Source organism: Heptranchias perlo, chromosome 21 (assembly GCF_035084215.1).
Source record: "Heptranchias perlo isolate sHepPer1 chromosome 21, sHepPer1.hap1, whole genome shotgun sequence".
In the NCBI taxonomy this organism is placed as follows: domain Eukaryota; kingdom Metazoa; phylum Chordata; class Chondrichthyes; order Hexanchiformes; family Hexanchidae; genus Heptranchias; species Heptranchias perlo.
Genome location: NC_090345.1, coordinates 42630414 through 42653839, shown reverse-complemented (window position 1 = coordinate 42653839; position 23426 = coordinate 42630414). Strand labels below are relative to the sequence as shown.

General features: G+C 40.1%; 1 protein-coding gene across 2 annotated transcripts in view; it reads left to right on the top strand.

The window, feature by feature from the left end:
- ipmkb (inositol polyphosphate multikinase b) overlaps positions 1 to 23426 on the top strand; it is a 95325-nt gene that overhangs the window by 41804 nt on the left and 30095 nt on the right. For both annotated transcript variants that reach the window (XR_010966735.1, XM_068002576.1), the window contains exons 3-4: positions 11574 to 11670; positions 12847 to 13019. Coding sequence is in view for 1 of the 2 variants with exons in the window: in XM_068002576.1 (XP_067858677.1) it covers positions 11574 to 11670; positions 12847 to 13019 (270 nt within the window). In the remaining variant the exon portion in view is untranslated. The remainder of the gene's footprint in view (positions 1 to 11573; positions 11671 to 12846; positions 13020 to 23426) is intronic.

The window sequence follows — 23426 nt, the reverse complement described above, 5'->3', positions numbered from 1 at the left end:
TTAAAGTAATGTGCTGTACTGCTGGACCAGTCCGTGGCCTGTACACTCGATTTCATTACGCTTAAAACCGCATGTGGACAGCATGAAAACTAGGTATGACTGCTCATTTTTCAAGTTTGTCTTCGTTTGTCTTCAAGTGGAGGGACATTGGTTTGTGCTGTCGTACCTTCCCTCGTGACTGGTTAGTGAAACTGGCAGTACTGCTTTTTCTCCTCTTCTCCCTCCCAGCACAATTTTCCAGAAGTACGTGGCTGCTACACAGTGAAGAGATGTTGGCCTTTAGTTTAATCTTCTGTTTTCAACCATTCTTGTTCCAATTACATATCTGAATAAAGTATTTACTGTGGTTCAGGGGGTCACATTGCTTATCAAAAAATAGTGCAATTTTGTGACAGGTCTTGTCAGAGCAATGATCTGTATCATTACAATTAATCTTTTACAGCGTGATACAGGAATGATGGTATGCCACAGTCATGTCCAATACTGTGGGTGGATAAAGACATTTTAGTGTGGTAAATGATTCAGAAATAAAACCTCATGCTAGAGTTCATTAAGCAGTTCCACAGCAGTTACTTATTAAACAATAAAATCATTACATGCCCACAGTGAGTTCATTCTAATCTGTCAGTAGATCACTGCACTCATTACTGGCCTCATTTGTGCTTAACTGCCCATGCAGTGCTATTTTCACAGTTTTGTGTTGTGGCCAAAATACTAATTATTAATCCATCAGGAGATTTTGTGGCTTTAAAAAAAAGGTTTTCTTCCATTTGAACATTTTCTCATGTTTAAATTTGAAAGCTGGTGCCATATGGGACCTTAAAAGATAGTTTGTTGTGGAAAAGAAAAGATAGGTAGGGTTTACCTCAGTATTTGAATGATGCACACCGTGAACGCATTGTAGTAATAAAGTTTGTCCTGATAGGTCCTGGAGAAATCATATGCTGATGTTCAGGTTGGTGATGCCACACAATGATCTATTCCTGTCTTTTTTTTAAAAGCCCATGATTTGCCCCATTGAACCAGTTCATTTTGACCTGAAACTTGACCTTATAAAAATTTATACTGCCGTCCTTACCTGGTCTGGTGTATACGTGACTCCAGTCCCACACCAACGTGGTTGACTCTTAACTGCCCTCTAAAGGGGCATAACAAGCCGCTCAGCTATGTCAAACTGTTGCAAAGAATAAGAGGAATAAAACTGGATGGACCACTCGACTGCCAACCACGCATCAAACTTGGTCAGTTGACACTGCAAAGTCCTCCCCACTAACAAATGGGGACTGGTGCCAAAATTGGGAGAGCTGTCCCACAAACTAGTCAAGCAACAGCCTAACATAGCCATACTCACAGAATCCTTCCACTGCCAGCATATCATGGCTGCAGTGTATATTATCCATAGGATGCACTGCACCAAGTCGCCAAGGCTTCTTTGGCAGCACCTCTGAAACGTGTGACCAGCACCTAGAAGGACAGGGTCATCAGGTGTATGGGAACACCATTACCTCCAAGTCACACACCATCCTGACTTGGATATATATTGCCTTTCCTTTTATTGTCGCTGGGTTAAAATCCTGAAACTCCCCACCTAGCAGCATTATGGGAGTACATTCACCACATGGCCTGCAGTGATTCAAGACGGCGACCCACCACCACCTTCTCAAGGGAACCTAAGGATGGGTATTAATTGCTGGCCTTGCCAGTGGCGCCCACATCCCGAGAATGCACAAAAATAAAACTCTTACAGGGACTGCAGTGACAAATGGATGGGATTGCAGTGGGTGGAAGATGCATATCATTCAAAGAATGAAGAAGACCCTATCTTTTTGTTTCATATCCTTCGCACACTGTAGGAGCATACCAGAAGTAGACCAAATTTAGGAGGGTGGAAGGGCTTTATGTCTGAGTTATACCAATAGACTATATAGTTAAAAGGACTGGTGGATGGTACACATTGGATTTTCAGAAGGGATTTGAAAAGGTGTCACATAAGTTTATTAAATGGACGCATTTGGTATTAACGGGAATATAGCTGCATTGATAGTTGGCTCGGGTAAAGCAGAGTTGTGGTAAATGGATGTTTTTCAGATTGGCAGGTTGTGGGTAGTGGTGTGTCCTAAGGATTGTGTTGGGACCTATTCTGATTTCAGTATATATAAATGATTTGGACATAGCTGCAAGAGGAATGATATGAAAGTTTGCTGATTCCAAATTAGGGGACATGACAAATTGTTGGGGGAGAAAGGAAGACATAAGGCAGGTTGGTTGACTGGAAAGGTAGGTGGCCAATGCAGACAAATTGTCAAGTATGTTTTGAGGGAAAAGAAACTGGAGGAAGTATACACTGAATAGTATGATTCTTAAGGGTGAAGAAACATATTTATGGTACAGATATATAAATCTTCAATGGCAGGAGTGCAGGTAGAAAAGGCCATAAAAAGGCAAATGGGATGTTGGGTTTTATTTTGAGTACAGAAGCAAGGCATTGATGAATTCGTACAAGAAACTGGTTAAGCCATATTTGGAATATTGCATGCACTTTGGGGCACCCATTGATGGATATGAAAGCCATGGAAATGGTATAGGGAAGATTCATTAGGATTATGCCAGGAATGAGAGGTTGTAGTTATGGAGAAAGGCTCAAAATTTTTTTTTTTGCACAGGAACCAGAGATTGTTAAGCGGGGATATGATAGAAGTTGGAACTTCTCATGCATGCGCTAGAACATGGAATATTGTTGAAGCAGAGACTATAGCTTCAGCTCAAAGAGAACTGATTAAGTATTTGCAAGGGAACAACATAAAAGGTTGAGGAAAGAGCAAGGAAATAGGATTACAGTAGATGGCTCCAGTTGAAGCACTCTCCCCTGTACAATGGGAAGCATAGCCTCCCTCTGGGTTATAAGTCTATGACTGGTCTCGTCATGGTATTGTGTACTGCAGCTAAATTGAATTGTTTAGTAAACGTGTGAGGATCACTGTATTGACAGCGTTGCATAAGAAATAGGAGCAGGAGTAGGCCGTACGGCTCCTCAAGCCTGCTCCGGCATTCAGTAAGATCATGGCTAATCTTTGACCTTAACTCCACTTTCCCATCCGATCCCTATATCCCTGGATTCCCCTAGAGTCCAAAAATCTATCTCTCTCAGCCTTGAATATACTCAATGACTGAGCATCCACAGCCCTCTGGGTAGAGAATTCCAAAGATTCACAACCCTCTGAGTTAAGAAATTCCTCCTCATCTCAGTCTTAAATGGCTAACCTCTTATCCGGAGACTGTTTCTTCCCCCCCACTCCCGCTAGTTCTAGATTCTCCAGCCAGAGGAAATAGCCTCTCAGCATCTATCCTGTCAAGTCTACTCAGAATCTGATATGTTTCAATAAGATCACCTCTCATTCTTCTAAACTCCAGAGAGTAAACGCCCATTCTACTCGACCTCCCTTTATAGGACAACCCCTCTCATCCCAGGAATCAATCTAGTAAACCGTCGTTGCACTGCCTCCAAGGCAAGTATGTCCTTCCTTAGATAAGGAGACCAAAACTGTACATGGGACTCCAGATGTGGTCTCACCAAAGCCTTGCATATGCTATTAATTAGAGCCTGTTGATAAATATTTGGGAGGCAGCTGCGAGATGGGTAGAATCACCAGTGACAGCAGATAAAACAATAGGAGAACACTTGAAGTGACCTCTGGATGTAAAATTCCAGGCGAGGGCACCAAGAGGCATGAAAGGATCCTGTGTGGGTGAGTGCTGACACCCTGTGTCGCTTGGTGAGTCCTTTGGAATCAATCAAAGTTGTTAGGGGGAATATCTGCGGGTCACTGTCCCAGCGTACCTGCTGGGATCGTGCTGCTGGTGCCCTCCAGCACTGACCCTGCCAGACTTTGCCAGTTCCGTGGAAGGGCACATCTCAGTCACTGCCCACCCATGGGTAATAACTAAAACTAACTTTTTACTTTAATTTGAAAGCAAGATACTTACAAATTGATTCAATACAATTTTAAGTTACTCTGAAAGAACTATTGAGGTGACTATTGGACACTGTTGATGTCATATTGTCATCTAGTTTAAACTGGGACATCATACATTAGAGTTGCAGACCTGTCGAAGACATTAGGATTAGGGTAGTCCAACCTGAAGGATAGGTTTTGACTTACATCCACTAATTTAACACTGAGTAGGTTCGCACCAGTTCTCTAGAATCACGTTTAAAATTTAATAAGATTATAACAGTTACACGTTAACTCTAGTTCCTGCTGACAGAGCTACATTTGTGACATCTGACGTTGTCTTTCCCCTTTCCAGAGCTATTCCCTTACTGAGATGGCAAGCAGCTCATTATCTTCCAGGCCTCTGGCCGTGTGTAGCCAACTGCTAGGGAGGAGTGCTAAACTCCTGGTGATGCACCTGAGGTGGGGAGTTCACCATGTGGTAATCACAGGCATGAAACTTCATCTTGCATGTACATGTTGAAATATCAGTTTGCTGCCTGTGCAGCCTATATTTGTTAGGACAGGATTAGGGTTACATTGGATAACCCCCGAAAACGGGCGCTGAGATCACGGTGCACGATTAAACTGCACCCGTTCGTTGTGATGCAGGCAGCACACAAAATTTGTGCTGCCTGCTGATTTAAATGATTGCTGCGTGCAGCCACCGCTACCCATGCTGATCATTGCTTGAACGCATCAGCAGGGTCCCGTCATATTTCCCAGTGTATATGAGTAAAAACTATGGTATGTTTCACAATAACACCAACCTATCAATCAATAAACTGATCTGTCCCCTGAGTTGCTGGACACTGCATTGCACTTTGAATGATGGATGTGCAGTTTGAGTCGAGATATGTCCACATCTCCAATTAATGCATGAACATCCCGCCGAACTACGCAATGGAAACTGTACATAAAATCAAATCTTCTAACTTTGGTTTTATGTATGATCGTTTATGAGTACGATTGGAGAAGGAGGAAGTCGGCTGTGCCCCAAGATCTTTGCGAACATACCACTCCAAAAATGCCTGGAATATACAAAGCTAGGGCTACTTAAAGGCAGCCTGCAGCTCTCAAAGGGGAGGTGGACTGTGGTAGATGGAATTGGTGTCAAGAAGTGGATTGCTTTGGAAAACGTTTTGTGAAGATGTCTCAACCTGGGAGAGTGCGTGCACCAAGGTTCTCAGATGATGCACTAGAGGCCTTGATGCAAGAGGTGGAGAGAAGGAGGGACATCCTGTATCTGCAGTGGGGTAGAAGGCTCCTCAGGCATATGTTCAGGAGGCAGTGAGAGGAAGTGGTGGAGGAGGTCAATGCCAGGAGCATAGCGCCAAGAACATGGATGCGGTGCAAGAAGAAATTCAGTGATATGACACGAGTGGTCAAGGTGAGTGAGTTCAACTGTCAAGTGGCATATCCTACCAACTGCACTGTTAACCTCATCCACTGCTGCACGTACTACACCCTGCCATCACCCACCTACCTACAAACTCTTTCAATCAGTACACAACTCTTCAAATCAGAAGCTTCAGCTCACCCTCACACATCATCACTGTGTAAGTCGCACACCCACAACACACAGGTCTCACACACACTGGCAGCTATTCAACCATGACAGCCACATCACTCAAACATCTAGCAGGACACTCACCGACATGCTTCCCTCTTTCTTGCAGGAGAATGTGGCGCATAACAGAAGGCAGCAAGTGGCAGTGGCTCCACGGAACATGAACCTGCTGTGCCCTCTCAGGATGATAACATTCCTATCCCACCCCTGCCACTCCGCCAGTGCTCTTGCTGTTGCCTGTCAGCTAGCCAGCCCACTCCCTGTGGAGTATTGAAACTTTATTCAAGTATAGGAAACCTCCAAAAACAGGTACAAATGCATCAGCAGCCAGAAGCAATAATACAGCAACTAACCAGTAACTTCTGCATGGTCCCTTTAAATAGTTCTGGTGGGGAGCCCTCCATGCCGTTTAAGATCTGTTCAGCTGTGTGAGGTTAAGCCAGTGCGTTGGCTGGAGCATGGAGTTCCAAAATAGCAGTGGTCCCTTTAAATCAGCGTTGCGCACTGACTTGTGTCATAATCTCGCTAGTCTACATGCTGCTAGCGTTCGTTAGGTGTGCGTGCACAAACGCCTTTACCAAGAAGGCATCTTGCGCTCTTCACGTCGGAAGTGTGCGCGCGCATCTCAGACGCCGTTTGCGGGGCTTAGATGTCTGCGTAGCGCCTACAAAACAGGCGCTGCACGGCCCAATTTTGCCCCTGATAACTATAAAGAATAGAGTATACAACATCATAGGGTTAACTTCCATATATGCCGTTGGTACCATAAAGCGAGGCACTGCTTGAATGACTCCAATCCCCAGAATATTATGTGGGGGGGGGGGCGGGGAAGATAAATGAACTGATACAAATCAGATTTTATTTCTCTCGCTCGCTCTCTCTCTCTCTCAACACAGCTCTTAACTCTTGGAGACAGACTTGGTTTTATCAGCAAGAGCATGAAACTTTAATTTTTAATCTGTGCAGTTATGAGTAATCTCAAACATTGAGCTATTGCGACTGCTATAATGTAAAGATGAAATTGGAATTCCAACCATGATGAAGAAAGGTCGGTTAGATTGCCAGAGGTAATGCCTTTTCTGTGATAAGGCACTTCAATGCGCATATTACACTTTGAATTAGTGCAGGAAAAGGCAGCATCCAATGAGTTAGAAGAAAAGCTATGAAGTATATGTAAAAGAAAAGTAGTTAAAATATAAGCATCTTTAAGATGTACGTAAAAGGCATTTTTAAAAAAAGTAAAAACAATGCAAAGGGACAGAGACAAAAAGAGAAGATTGGATGTGAACCAGGGCAAAGCCATAGATAGACTTCAGAGGTTTGAATCAGCGGGAAAGACACTGAGGTGTTTCTGCACATCAGTTAATCTGTTACAATTGATTCAAACCTCTGAAGTCCATCTATGGCTTTGCTCTGGTTCACATCCAGTTTTTTTTTGTCGTCTGTTTCTTTGCATTGTTTTTACTTTTTTTTAAAAAAAACCTTTTACATACTTCTTAAGACACCTTGGGGGTGAAATCCGTCTTGGGCGGTAACGCAACGGGCGATAGCAAATTGTTCGCCCGTTTTACACCCCACCCGATTTTCATTAACAGTGTAAAATGGCCTGCCAATTTGCTATTGCCTGTTTTGCGTTACTGTCTAAAATGCATTTCACCCCCCATATATCGTTATGTTAGCTCCATGCAAGAATTGATGCTGGAGTTGTGTGACTGTTGCCATGCTGTACAAGAGTACAGAAGTTAACTTTCCAAAGTATATACATTAATCCTGTAAATTCAGTTTTGCTATTATGTTGATCCCAGCTGCTGACCTTCTGGAAACTGAGTTTCATTGACCATGGCAGTACATTTAGCCTCATCTTTGCATGTGTATTATAGTAAAGTAGTTGCCACAAATATACTCAATTGTATCTTATCCGAACAGCTTTTATTGTGGGACCATCATTTCGCCATCTGGATAAGGAATGACAGTTTTAGCAATGTAAACGAGGAGAGTTGGCATTTGTACTCTGCTCTGCCACAATCCAAACTAAACGAGTGCTGATGTAAAAGTACCGTAAGAATTAATTGATAATTCTGCCAGTGCTGCACTAGTGCAGATTGCTTGGCTGTGGCAGTGTCTTTTAGAGATAAAACCTATAGACTTCACCTTTTGAACTACACAATATAATCCTAGACCCTACTTTTAATATTTAAATGCTGTGCAATTTCTCCTATGTTCTTGAAATGAAGATGGGACTTAGTCACAGCAGACTAACACTGAGACATAGTAAACACGATTAATTTTTAAAATGTTAAAACTTGGCTATTTGGGCAGCATGTGTGGTCTTTGTGATCTCCTGGTCTCCTTAGGCATTTTGAATTGTTGTAAATAACTGGTGACTTGTGTCTCCCTGTATTTCTGAGATACTGATTGTATTCAGATATTTATAACCTAATAGGAAAAAAAAAGATGCTTCTGCATTTATTTCTTGTACATGTTTTTAAAATTATACATTATGCCAAAGGAGATGTACCAGTGGGTGCAATTTAAAGCTGAGGAAAACTCAGTCAAATACTTGCTATATATATCCTTGATAAGAGGTTGAAATCTAGCCCATATTTGCACTGCAAACCATTATAGTTGTATTTTTAATGTATTTTCCTCTATGAGCAATGTCTTGGCAGGCCAAAGAGTAATATATTTTGTGCATAGTAGCAAAATAAAAGATTTACAGACAGTAACCTTTGGCTAACCTGGTCTCATACTTCTGCAGCTTCCTTGTGTTAAAGTTCACTTTGTTTTTTTTTGTGAACCATGTACAAAATCCACACTTGTGGGGTATATTAATGGCCTGCATTCTCATTGTTACAAATCATAATGCGATGTATTGAGATAAATAAAGAATAGATTGACACCTCAAGCAGTACCTGTAGCATTGTTTTTGAATATCATCTTAGTTACTTTGCAAAAACCAAGTTGTACTGGTAAAGTTTCTAATTTTGAGTCATCTGCATTGATGTTTTAGAAATTAAACAATGTTATGGCCTTCTTCGTGTTTCACTGTTCTCTTTAGTGCCCAAATTGCCTTCTAGATCTATTTACCTATTTTAAAGTGCGCTCTCAATATTTACTCCCGCCAATTTGAAGCTAGTATTGTTGTGATTAATTGCTGTATCTGTTGGTTTTATTTTTCTTCTCTGCTGTACTGGATATGGTTCCATGGGCTCCATTATCTCTCCCAAGGTACCAGTCTTCACGTGAGACCCCAGACAGTGCATGCCACCTGACTGATTGGCATGACAGCCAGCATCGATGCTTGAAGTCCAGATGTGTACTTTTCAGTGAGAATTGCTAGATATTGATCAGTGATTGGGATCTGTCATTAGTTACTTTTTCTTTCTACCTCTTCCAGTCTGGCGATGCTTAGGCCAAATTTTATTACCTTCACTGTCACCTCGGCTAAGGTCGATCAATTCAACACAGATTGGGGGACAAACCTGGGACCGTCTTATTTTGTCTGGCTTAGCTATGCATACTGAATGGATTCCTCTCATGGCTCAGTGAGTGCACTGAACCATCAGGAAAGCCAGAATACTCTCAAGTTTGTTTTAAGATTGTTCCATCCTAAATAAAGGACAATGGCATAAAGAGCTCCTAAAGACCATCTTTATTAGGTTGTTTCCCTCTGCACTACCAGACAGGTTTGAATTCCTTAATTTAAATTAAAATAAAATTTGGTAAACAAAAATGAAATCCTGTTTATACAGTTTAATCCAGATGCTTTATTTTTGTTGTAACTGCAGATGGGATTCAATTGCTGAAAATCTCAGGAGCCGTAGCTTCAAATTAAATTGAGAGTGGCGTTGTAGAGGCCCCTGGAAGGGATTCCAACACTTAACCAAGAGGATTACTGAGACTGTCATTACATTTTTCTGTATATTACAGACAGGTGGTTGACCAGGCTTATTTCCTTCACAAAGTTTAAATTTTATTGAATTATTTTATTGTATTTTTTTAATACTTTGTGTTCTTAGTGTTCGCAGTATGGAACTGAAGAGGGATAGTGAGGCAGAAGCAGATTAGAGTTGAGGGAGGGATGAGCTGGATCAAATCCTAAAGGGGACAAATGTATTATTCTTGTCTGGAGGAAAGGGATTGCTACAGCTTTCCAAAACTGATGATCAGTTTAATTTGTTCAGGGCTTTCTCAGGTCTGTAACAGGGGAGAAAAGAGGAAGGGTGAATTAGGTATATTGAGCCTGCAGTAGATAACATACCATTTACTTTGCAGGGTTACTTCAGATGATGATAGCATTGTTGGAAGCATATCCTGTAAAGTAAATGACCTGGCATTGGTACAGCATCCACCAGAACCCTTGTTGATGGGGGTTTTGCTGTGTACTCGTGGCAAAGGTTAGTGGTTGCCACCTGCGCCATGTCTGTCATCCTGGCCTGGCTAAGAGTGGGCTGCCCATTCATACCAGCAGTGCCCAATTGCTGGCATTTGTAGGCCCTCTCTCAACATAGAATCATACATCACAGAAGGAGGCCATTTGGCCCGTCGTGCCTCTGCCGGCTATCCAATTAGTCCCACTCCTCTGCTCTTTCCCCGTAGCAGTGCAAATTTTTGTGCTAGTTCGAGTATATAAATTAAATTCAAAGTAACCTTGATAAATAAGTGGCTAGGTGGTGTAGTTGAGGTTGTGGGTTTTCTGTGTTGAAATCAAATTGAGATAACATGATTTTCAAAGAGAAAAAGATCAGAAGCTATAAATAGCTTTGTGCTATTCCTCGCATATAACACTTTCCACAATGCTGGGTTGCCACATACAGCAGATTTCAAGTTGGCCGCAAAGCAACAATGTAAATGGGAAATCATTCAAGGCTGCTAGAGTCAGTTGGTACCACCAAACGAGATGGTTTCAGTCCAGGAATGGCCTACTTTCAGGTGGCTGTATTGCTTTGGCAGCTGATAAGCTTAATGCCCATAGCTCATCTCTCCCACCTCCCCACACCCCCCCTCCCATGACCAAGCCAGTAACGTAGTTTTGATGTTCTTGGTGATACGCACTTTCTTCAACCATTGGGAAGCTGCCACATCTTGAGACGTTAATATAGATCTGGCTGCTGAGGAAGCAGCTCCATAATGTTGAACGGTGTTTTCTGCAGCAACAGGAACTGAATCCGCAGGACCATTTTAGCAAAATACTGCAGTCGCTGGAAATCTGAAACAAAAACAGAAAATGCTGGAATCAGTGTGCATGTCAAGCAGCAGCAGGTCATCGACCTGTTACGTTAACTTTACCTTTCGCTCTCCACGGATGCTGCCTGACCTGCTGACTGTTGCCTGCATTTTTTGCTTTCATTTTAGGATGCGGTTCTGCAATATCAATGCAATGATGCATATATGGTGATTATCACTGTCCATTCCATGTTGAGTAGACTCGCTGGTAGAAACTGGAGCACAATTACAGCTGTTGCATGCAATACCTTAGATTAGATCATTTGTACATAAAATATTGTGTTTTTGAATTTCAAGGATCTTGCCCTATGTATTGATATAAATATTTTCCAGTTGACATAGTTGAACTGTGGTTGTTTTATTCATCTTTCTGAAGCTATTAATGAAGGTCGTACAGAGTATAGTTTCTCCAGTCTGCATTAGCTGTGTACAGTAAAGGTTTAATGCAGTTGAATAAATACACAGGTTTGAGAGTCTGGTGAGATTCAAACCAACTCTAAGCCTTAGAGGTTGAACAGTTAACTGCTGTATAAAAAGCTGTGTAATACAAGAACTAATGTACTTTTTTTATTGTACTTCTGCAGGTTGAAATTCACTTAATTAACTCTTAACTACGGAAACATTTTTAAAAAAACTTCCTGGATGAAGGCACCTTTTCTTTCATGTCACAACCCCAAAAGTATCTGGAGACAATTCGATGAGTCCTTATTGGGGCAAAAGAGCTTGCTTGTAGTTTTAATGTTTCAATATTTTGTTTTTCAACAGATTTTTCTTTCTGTTTTCAGGTGTTTGGTTCATCGTGTCATGATCACGTGTTCTTAGAACTTCAAAAATTCCTGCCTAAATTCCTTGGCACCTGGACACCGACTACTGCACCTAATGGTATCCTTTGCACTCAACTGTGTTAATGTGTACAGAATGTACTGTCAATACCTCTGCTGGCAACCTAATAATTCTTACCGTGACACTGACATAAGAATCTAAATTGCCAGTCTTGTTAGGCAGTTCCTGAGGAGAAAAAGTCTGGTATTCTGTGTATTTCTATCTTCTTTAGCAGACAGTTTTCACAGCTTGCGTGGGTAGCATTTGTGATTTCCATTCATTATCTTGCATTAAATGAGCTGCTTCACTGTACATCCTTTTTAAAGTGATGTTTTTTTCATCTGTTGCACAGGCAATTGTTTAGATAATTTCTGGCTTTGAAACTTGCTTGGCAAATGACAGTGTGATTGGTTTTAAAGAAGCACAGTCCTTTTGTTTACGATGGGAATGTTTGTGTGCCTCTGAGACTAAACTTACCAGTTGTATTGAATACAGTTGTGTGCGATAATTCTGACACCAGTGCTAGCAATAATTGATCGCTGTTTTTGTCTGTATTGCAATAACCATATAGTCATACAGACTTAATTGGCCTATGAGGACATTGCTGACCACTGCTGACATTGCTGACCATTGCTTCATCACCACTACAGCTGCTGGTGCCATCTGTGATCAGCAGAGACAAAATATCCTCCAACTGTTGATCAGCCCTGATTAACTAGATAATAGGCTAGAGTTTCTACTTTCTGCTGGTTCCCCAGTATTGCTTATCCTTTATTAAAATATTCTCAGGTCTATGTGAAAGTGTGCTTTTTTAAAAAAATCTTGTTTTAATAAACCTTCAGATTTATTTGTCTTCCTTTGCTTTCTATTTCTTTGCCTTTTACTTTTAATATAATTTATTCTGGTTTTATTCAATTTTTCCTTTTAGATCCATTGCTGATCTTTTCAATGTCTACTCAACTAATTTTTATTTTAAAGACAAAGGAAGAAAAATTGCATTCAAAATCTACTCAGTAATTACATTTTTTTATGGTCATTAAGTTTTCTCCCCCAGTAGTAAAGGGGCTGCTAAATGTCATAATCAGCATGAGATTGTCATAGGTGGACAGTAAACAAGGCATTTGTGTAATGTTTTTGCCTTGAAAGTAATAATGAAGTAACCAAATAAAATAAGGCATGGGAAGTTCTTTCATGGGATCTACTGATGAGGGTTTGCTCTTTAACCTGGGAGTTCAGAGTTGTACCTTAAACTGGAAGATGTGACACGCAAGTTCAACAAGCCATGCATCATGGATGTGAAAATAGGGAAGAAAAGTTATGACCCTGACGCTTCAGCTGAGAAGATACAGCAACAGATCAGCAAATATCCGCTGATGGAAGAAATTGGTTTCTTGGTACTTGGCATGCGGGTAAGAGAAATTTGATCTGAAATGCAAGAGCTTGAGTGTGTTTGGTTTTGCCTATTGGTTAGTAAACATGAGTTTGATGAAGTCATTGTTGCTCGGACAACACCACGTGTAGTCTTGCAGCTGTACACAGTAGGTGTGAGCCGCAACAGGGGCATCAAAGAGATAACGTGTGCCTAGTGATGTAACTAAATGAAAAAAGTACATAAGTTTCCGATACGACTGCAGGAAGTAACGATCATCTTTGTGATTTACTCGCAAGCAACAACACTTAGACTGGGGACCAAGTCAAAATTTGCAAATCCAATCAAGTAGATTACTTCGCTCACACAGTTTTTTTTTAAGAAAACACCAGTAATATGATGTTGAAAAGAAATTGAAATTTTTTGGGGAACTTAATTCCGCGGCACTAGTAGGTGAGATCCTCGGCAGTAACCATAAATTTGGGTGCACACTGCCCACGACTTTACAACCGTTCATTAGTGGGTAGTCTGCAGCTGAATTTGCAATTTGCGCTGCTGGAGAAACTAGGTTCTCAGTTGGCTGTGCAGATTCATGAAATTGTCTTCTTTGTGTTAATCTACAAATTAAATGTCCAGAATTGTCTCCTTTATTAAAAAAACAAGAATTGGTTCTGCTCTGCAATAAATCACCAAAAGTCATTATCTGTGTTACTAATGTTAATAATGCACAAAAAGACATTTACCCTTTAAAAACTGGCATAAAAGTTGCACTTTCAGCTTTTAGTCTTTTAGTCAACTTTTAGTTCATTTAAAGCCTCCTTGAAAGTACGTAAATTTTTGATAGATAGTGATGTTTTAAATTTGTTAATGCCGCTGCTTTGGCTCATCCGAAATTTCCCAATGGTGCCACTTGTCCCTAGGCAGCTTCCCGCAATTTTTCTTGGGTAGGATCATTTACTCCTACATGTGTCGCTACTCTTACGTCCTAAGCATAGAGGAACAAGAGTAGGTCATTCAGTCCCATGAGCTTATCCACCATTCTCTTAGATCACGGCTGATCTGTACCTCAACTCCGCCTTTGATCCATATTCCTTGATACCCTTGCCTAACAGAAATCTATCGATCTCAGTGTTGAAAATTTCAAATGTCCCAGCACCCACAGCCTTTTGGGGGAGAGAGTTTCAGATTTGCACCACCCTTTGTATGAAAAAATGCTTCCTGATTTCACTCATAAATGGCCTGCCACCAAAGTAAGTAGATTCTCTGTGTCTACATTATCGAATCTCTTTATCATTTTAAACACCTCGATCAGATCATGCTTCAATCTCCTAAACTCAAGGGAATACAAACCAAGCTTATGCAACCTGGCCTCATAATTTAATCCTTTAACCCTGGTATCATTCTGGTGAATCTGTGTTGCATCTCCTCCGAAGCCAATATATCCTTCCTCGGGTAGAGTACCCAAAATTGAACGCAATACTCCAGATGGGGTCTGACCAAGGCTCTTTACAATTGATGCATCACTTCCTCACTTTTGCATTCCAGCCCCCTTGAGATAAAGGCCCACATTCCATTAGCCTTTTTGATTACTTTTTGTATCGGTGCATTAGCTTTTAATGATGTGTGTACATGGGCACCCAAATCACTTTGCTCCTCCACAGTTCCTAATCTCTCGCCATTCAGAAAATATTCTGATTTGTCTTTGGCTGATATACAATGTCTTTAGCAGGGTGAGTGAAATACAGGCTTTAATACTTGGAGTGTAACATTTTGTGACTGTAGCACTTTGAACCACCTCACTGATCAATATTTCATGGATATCTTAAAAAATTATCTACATATTAATAATTGGAGCTTATACTTTTTTGCTAATGAAGTATTGAGATTTTAGTTGGTCAAGTTCAGCGATTCGAAACATACTATCAAAGTAGTAAGTGATGCGACTGATGTGTTTCCTCTTGTACCGTGTTGTATTCAGTATTTCTTTCCCGTTAGCGATTTGGCATAAACTTTTTTTCTCCTATATAGGAGTATAGTTTGTCAGTTTGTATTTAAAGATATTTGAGTAGGTTGTGGAGTACAGGTAGTTAATCTCCTGAAGGGTTGTTGCAGCACAGCTTTGGCAATGCTTTGGTTTAAAAAAAAATTAACGTAAATCAATAATCTTGTAAGAAAGGAAATTCTGTCAACATTATGCCATTGTGATATTGTTCTGATAAATTGTACTTGACTGACAGACTGCATGTTCTGTAGGTTTTAAGCAAAATTTGAAGGTTTCACAGAGGGAAATGATGGAATACCCTGATTATTGCGTAGGTTTAGTTTTAATGGGCATATTACCCATTGTGTTGCACCAACAGCTGGTGCACTTGCTCCCAGCTGGAGGAGTTGGCTGTTCAGGTTACCAGGGCAGGCCCTTTCATGCAGATAGTATAAATGGCTTTGAGAGAAAAGGGATTGAAGATATCATGAGAAAATTGGTAGATGAGGTTTAAAGGGTTAAACTATGAGGACTGGTTGCATAAAGTTGGCTTGTATTCTCTTGAGAATAGGAGATTGAGGGGTGATCTAATTGAGGTGTTTAGAATGTTGAAAGGATTTGATAGGGTAGATGCAGAGAAACTACTTCCTCTGGTGGGGGAATCAAGAACAAGGGGACATTATCTTAAAATTTGAGCTAAGTCATTTAGGAGTGAAATCAGGAAACACTTTTTCACACAAAAAGGTAGTAGAAATCTGGAATTCTCTCCCCCAAAAAGCTGTTGATGCTGGGACAATTGGAGCTTTCAAGACTGAGATCGATAGATTTTTGTTAGTTAAGGGTATCAAGGTATATGGAACACAGACGCGTAAATGGAGATGAGGTACAAATCAGCCATGATCTAATTGAATGGCAGGACAGGCCCGAGGGGCTGAATGGCCTACACCTCCTATGTTCTTATGGAGTTGATCTATGAAAGGGTTAGGCCTGTTTGAGCTTAATCACCTTCCCTGTTCTTATCCTTTCAGATCTTAATCTGTGTAAGAAAATGTCCCTATCCCAGTAACATCTTTTAAAAAAATATGCATATAAAGAAGTTTGGAGTCCACCCATCATGTGATCACTTCTTTGTATCAGTTATCTTTAAATACTTGTTTATTGCATAACCTATAAGTCTGCTATACTTTATGGTTGGTAGCTAGTTTGAAGGATCAAATGGCTGTTCTAAATAACAATAATAGTAGATGCTGGTATATACAGCCTTGATGGTTTTTCATTTAATAAATGTTTGTTCATTTTCATTCTAAACGTTTGACAAACAGCTGATCATGGCTACACAAAGGCTTTGGTCTCTCTTTCATGGATTGGAAATTGCATCCCTTTGAAAGGGCTGAGTCACTCTGGTAATTTGCTGCGGCTGTCTCATTTATAATGAAAGTAGGTTTTGTACCACAACAAATTCTAAAAGTGGCAAGTGAGACAAAGCCCCAATCAATATCAATGTTGGTTACGTGGAGCTAGATGTATCTGCTACTGGAAGCAGTGTATGACAGATTGTTCAAAGCTATAGTATTTAAACACAAACACTTTTGAAATGTATTGCACTGAGCTGCTGTAGCTGTACAAAAGTTCAGTTCCAGCTGACTTAAGTAGTTTTCAGGATGCAGGAGGAGGGGAGTAAAGAAAAGGTGAAACAACAAGGGCCGAATCAGTATTTGTCAGTCGCAGTCTGCAAGGAACTTTGATTGAGAAAGGAAAGCCTAAGGTGAGTACTTTCTGTGCAAAATACTATCCACACCCAACCTCGCTGTCTTTAAAAACAAAATGAGACATCTCCTAACTGTTGGGAGACTTGAATTGTGAATTCATAACATTGTCAAGGTTCACCATTTCGGGTCTCACTCCACTGCTGGAAAGAAATGCATCATAGAGTGGCTGCACTGATTTTTCTGCAGTTTGGTGTCCTCCAAATTGACCCCATGCTTTTCCAAAGTGCAAGTTCCCATGCAAAAATCTTTTCAGAGGAATGGCCATGTCTCCGTGAAGTCGAAAAGATATTACTGAAACAAAGATAACTTCTAACTAATGTCAAGTCTTAATAGTTCGTTTTTAAAGCAAGCGATTGAGAAATATTTTGTATGAAAAGTACTTTCCAGCTTTCCTTGCTCCTTTAAGCAACAAAACAGAAGTAACACTTTTTTAACAGGCTAGCCTTTTAATAGTGAAAAACATTTTTCCAGGTATGTTTTTGGAGCAAGGAGAGGTGCAGAGCCAGTGATCACAAACTAGGAGAAGGACTGATTTGTACAGTAGCCCTGTTAAATATTCATTGCCATTTAAATTTAAAGATCTGCTAGTTCAACACAAATTAGAAAACTTTTTCCGCATTTCTGTACTTCAAATTATTGGAATAATCAAACCTCTTGTGGAAATTAATGATTCAGTGATCATTTTAGGATTGGGAATTCTCATGTTTTTTCTTCTAATGAATGGAGGAGCAAGCCTCAATTATAATTAAAGAAATATATTTCTAAATCCCCCACCATGTTTTTGGCAGGAGTGAAATGGAGTGAAGAAAGATGTGAGGAAATACTGACCGATATCGCAATTCATAGTGGACCAGGCGAAAGAAGGATACTCAAATGTGTTTTTTTTTCTTATAATCACTAAGAATTCAATCCCAAAAAACTATAATGCTGGGATTTTAAATCTGTCCCTTCCAACATTTCCATGAGGTGAGATGTAAAGGGCATTCTCTCTGGCAGACTTACCTAATGAGACTGCTGAGAACTGACAGTGCTCACTAACCTTAGCCATTGCCTGTGCCGCAATTCACTACACCATCACTAGAGGGCAAGAGGATCTGTCTGAACTGGGACATAATTCTGTATGTTGTGAAGGGAGATCTGTGCACCTACTGCTGCCCGTTCACCCTTTGTTTCTGTATGTTATGCTTCAAAGCTGCTGTTGCTAGGTAGCCGAGAAGCAGGCATTCTGTGTAGAATCTCCATTTCAGCAAATGAAGATGGCATTCAACACAAACATCTGCTTCCAGGCTGCCTCTGATCAGCACTTTTTTCTCAGTGATAGAGGAACAAAAATCTGAGATGGTATAGGGGTTATAGATCTTTATGGTATTCAGAATTATGTGGTGGTATATACAAATGCACGTTCCTTTCAAGAACGTGGTTGCCTATTTAAGGTGTTTTAATTTACTAATAAGGATTTTTTTTCTTGTTAATTTTTCTCCCCGTTTCTTCTGACTGCTCAGTGGGATATGTGCAGTTTTTTGCCTAGAAATATTTTGCTGAAATGGCCATTGTTCGTGTGTCAGCCTTGGCAGTGGGCTATTTGATCACCTGGTCATCAGAGGCATCTCACCCAATGTCCACACAGTCACCTCCAGCAAGGGTTGCCCAATAGTGATGAGCGGGAATCCTGGCAGTTCATCCCTTCCCTAACTCGGGCAACGAGGCCAATTACAATGCCCCTATTGCTGGCCCGGCTGAGATCAGCTAACTCAGCACAGACTGGGGGATTGACCCTGGAACCTTGGTTGTTTTTTCTGGTCCAGTTGCTCGCTGGCTCGCGGAACCATTGGTGGAGCTTTTAGGATATGTTTAAGCTAAAACTGGCATTGGGATCAAAAATGCACGTTAATTACTCTCGCATTGTTAGCTATAGGATTGTAACTGGCTCATCTCAGTCTAAATTCTGTATCATAGTATAAATTCAGAGTTTATTTTTCATGTAAAATGATCTCAGTTTTACTGCTCACCTCACCTTTAAATTGCTAGAATGCAACGGGTACGGTAGCATAGTGGTTATGTTACTGGACTAGTAATCCAGAGGTCTGGACTAATAATCCAGTTCCTGCCACGGCAGCTGGGGAATTTAAATTCAGTTAATTAAAATAAAAATATGGAATAAAAAGCTAGTATCAGTAATGGTGACCAAGACACTACGGGATTGTCGTTAAAAACCCATCTGGTTTACTAATGTCCTTTAGAGAAGGAAACCTGCTGTCCTTACCCGGTCTGGCCTATATGTGACTCCAGACCCACAGCCTTGTGGTTGATTATTAACTGCCCTCTGAAATGGCCTAGCAAGCCACTCAGTTGTACAATCCCGCTACAAAAAGACATAATAAGACTGCAGCGGTTCAAGAAGGCGGCTTACCGCCACCTTCTGAAGGGCAATTAAGGATGGGCAATAAATGCTGGCCTTGCCAGCGACGCCCACATCTCATGAATGAATTAAAAAAGGTTGCTGATTGATTGGTAATGGTTTGAATTGTTGAAATTAAGCACAAAATACCAGCCAACCAATAAATCAACTTCTCGCAGAGAGCTAAATGTTTTGCAAGCAATTCTTGAGCAGCCTTTATGTTTGCACAGTGGGATATTATCAGTGACTACTGTAGTGACTATATTCTGATGTATATCGCACACCATCTATATTAAAAAAAATGGGTGCAAAACTTCAATGTATGTTGCATGTGAAAAATTAGAGTTCTCATGGCCTTTGAAATAATCAGCCCTCAAGATCAATAGTTTCCCTGGGAGTATCTGGGTTTAATAAATAACCTTTCAACATCCAAGATGAGCAATGTTGATGCCAAGGTCTGGACATTTACAGGTCACTGTGAGCTGATGACCTAGTGACTAATAGGTGGCAATTTTTAAATGCCACTTCAATATAGAGACATATCCATTTACAGCTCCTTTGTTTTTTCTGAATCTGTGTTTCAGATTTGCTGTAACTGTCCAGATACGTGGGCACTTGAGATGAAAGTTTTTGAGCATTGCAGTTCAAAAAAAACCTGAAACTACAGATTACAAAATTGGATTCAAAGTGATGGATGTAATATTCTGAATCCAGTGTTGGAGTTTGTTTTCCACTGGTGATATGCTGGTATAGCATAGTAACAGATTTTGACTATATTTAATTTAAATTGCACAATGTATGCACATTATATGTTTGTGTAGATCTTAGCCAAAGGAACTCATACAATGCTGTTCAGTCTTGGTTTCAACATCTTTCTTCTTAGATCCAAGTACCTTTTCTATTTTCCTTGGTTAAAACCACCTTTTTATCAACCAATGTACTTAAATGGATAAAAGTGAAGTGAAGTTTTATCTATGACGAGACTAAATATTTTTGCAATGTTTAGTTGGAATAATTTATCTGCAGCTGTTTTTTTATTCCTGCTGGTTTTCTCCCCCACCCCGGAAAGCCAGCGTGTACTTTCATGGGTGCCAGTTGCCCTCTGATACCTCGCTCATTTGGCCATTGTTCCTGAGTGAACCTTGATGCAGCTGGCAGGCTATTCAACTATGGAGGGCACTACAGTCAATCCTGATCCTGGCCACACGCATTGTCCATATAGGGGGTCTTTCGGAAAAACAATCAGGAACAGGGATCCTGACCAGTTTTCCTCTCCCTAACCCAGTAGCCTTACCACAGCTATGGTTGACATGACTTAACTCCATGCAGGCTGCGGATCCAACCTGGGACTATCTGGCCTATATGGCTCAGTTGCTCGATTATAAACTCAGTTTATGAGCTAAGCTGATGAGTATAGAAAAAAAAATTATTTTAAAAGAGCAGGAACTTTGTATTGTGTGAAAGGCTTTCATCCTTTCTCCTATTTTTATATAAGTATCATTTTCTTAATGTAGGTTAACTGCTTAATATACCAAAATGATAAAATTCAGGGCAGTTAACTTACTATTGTACAGCTAAGTGAAATTTAGAATGCGTACTGCTTGTGACGCCAGACTTTCAACAGCAGCTCAGTTAGAAAGTGAACTAAAGCTTATTGCAGGATGTCTGGGTAAAGTGTGAAAGGATGTAGGTAACATTTTGACAGTTAGTCTGCTTCATCCTTCTCTAGGTATGCATCTTTCCATGGATAAAGGCAGTAAAGAAAAGTATTGTATTTATGGGTAAAATGCATTTCAGACCAATAAATGCCAGGTATGTTAAGATTACCACGTATCCACTTACAAGTAATGCTAATCCAAAATGCCACATTACACATGAACACGAGAAGATGCATCACTTGGCATGTATAGTTCCTGTTTAGCAATGAATGTTGTCTAAGGTTTGGTCTGTGCTAACACAAAAGGCTTCAAATGTGTCTGACCTCCACACCTATCTCACAGCTATACCACCCTTTTTGTAATGCCGTTTCACACAAAGTAAGATGTCACAACTTTGCTCTGGCTACATTTTTAGACTTTTTAAAAAAAACTCTTACAGACTTTTATGTATCTTATAGATTGTGCTGTTTTATTTGTATAATATTAAGGGTTAAAATATACATTAAGGTGTGTCATACAGAATTATAATGATTTCCATTTGCTTCATTACTGAGGCTGTCAATGTGCAAATTATGGTGTGGAATTACTAAATACTTAGTGCTTATGAAATGCAATATCTGATTTGCATTTAAAAAAACCTCTACTGATCTGTGTTTGCAAACATTTTAAACGAGTTGTACTGTAATAAAAAATTTTATAAAATGTCTAGACCTCACCTGAACAATCTTTTAAAATAATTTTGTAAATATATTTTATTGACCTGATCGCTCCCTAACTTTGTCAACACCACCATTCCAGTATCAAGTCTCATTTATTGTCACAATAATCTATATTTTTATTTTTTTTAAATGCTTTATGAAGCTGCTGGAGCATTCCAGTGATTAGTTAAAAATGTCATAGACCATAATCAAACAATAAAACTTTGGTCTTAATTGAAAAAAATATCCATTGTAGGGCCTCCTTTTATAAGTGTGCAGCAAGCTTGCAACTCAAAAGATCTGTTCACAGAAGAAATTAGTGTGAAATTCATTCATGCAAATTAGGTTCTTCCCAGAAATAGACTCACGGCCTAAGGGGAGAGGTACTGTGAAATTCTGTGCTGCACAATACAGAATTGCCAAATTATCAAGAGCTGTCAGTTCGCAAATGTCAGCATCCATGGTTGTAATTTTTGGAAGGTGTTCTTGCATCTTGATTTTTCAATGGGAATTCCTGGTGGTGTCTTTGTTTCTGAGATTTTCCAAATGATTTTGTCTGAGAGCACTCTGACTGTCGGTAATGCTGGGTAGGGATTTGTGTGTACACCAAATACTGCCTCTGAATTCACAAATCATTTCAGGCAGAGGAAGTTTTTACCGCGTAAAGCTTTGACAGATAAAGTATGTGTATCAGTAATAATTCCAACCAATTTATAAAGCGCAGATTTTGCCGACTCAACTTCTAAAGAAATGTGACACCAAATTTACATTTTGCTATTTCCTTTTATGGTTGATAAGAAAAGACTCCTTTGAGATTTGGAACCTGTGGCCATTGAATTACACATGGCTCTGTGCAGTGATTTATTGTTTTATGCTGTTCCATCCACATCCATCTTCTAATACAGTTCACTTCAGCCTGCCTTTGGTTCTGCTGACTTTTGTGAACCACGTTTTTGCGCATGAAAAAGAATCTGTTTGAAACACTGGCTCGCTTACTCCCAAGGGGCGTGTTGCGATTGAAGTTGATGGAATATGTAACCAGCACTGCAATAATTAGCAGTAGGAAACTGTAGATTTTAAAGGGGCATCGGCTTCCTGAAAAAGTGTTTGCCAATAAACAAAAAGAAAGAAAGAACTTGCATCTTTCGTGACCTCAGGACGTCCCAAAGCACTTCACAACCCATGTGTAGTCGCTGTTGTAATGTGGGGGAATGCGGCAGCAACTAGTGCACAGCAATGAGATACATGATCGGATTATCTGTTTTAACTCATGTTGGCTGAGGGATAAATATTGGCTAAGACACAGGGAGAGCTCCCCTGCTCCTCTTAGAATAGTACCATGGGATCTTTTACATCCATTTGAAAGGGAAGATGGGACCTTCAACAGTGCAGCACTCCCTCAGTATTGCACTGAAATGCCAGGTGAAATTACATGCTCAAGTCCTGGAGTAATGCTTGAACCCATGACCTTCTGCCTCATGCAAGATAGCTACACACTGAGCCAAGGCTGTGATGTGATTTGTCAATGCATTACGTGCTTGGCAAACCTTATTAAAATACTTATTAATATCTTTCCTGAAGATAGTGCCCCATTTAAACAAAGTAGCTCAAAGAAATCCAATAAATTAGGATGTGACTCTGAATTCAGCCGGTTGACTATTCTGCTTAATAGTAGTACTTAATGAAAGTTCATCAAAATAATGCGTAAAGTGCATATACAGTATGCTATATTTAAAATGCAGCTGATTAGGAGGTTAGTAGACTACCTGCTTTATACCAGCTGGTCTATTAAAAGGGAGTCCGAATAAGGACTAAATAAGAGATGCAGGAGATATGAGGATCTATTAACTGTTCAGTGTTTCTGAAAATGATTGTAAAATAGATAATTTGGGCAAAAATAGTTACCAAGTGTGGGTGGCTGGAAATAATTACTATAGCTGGCA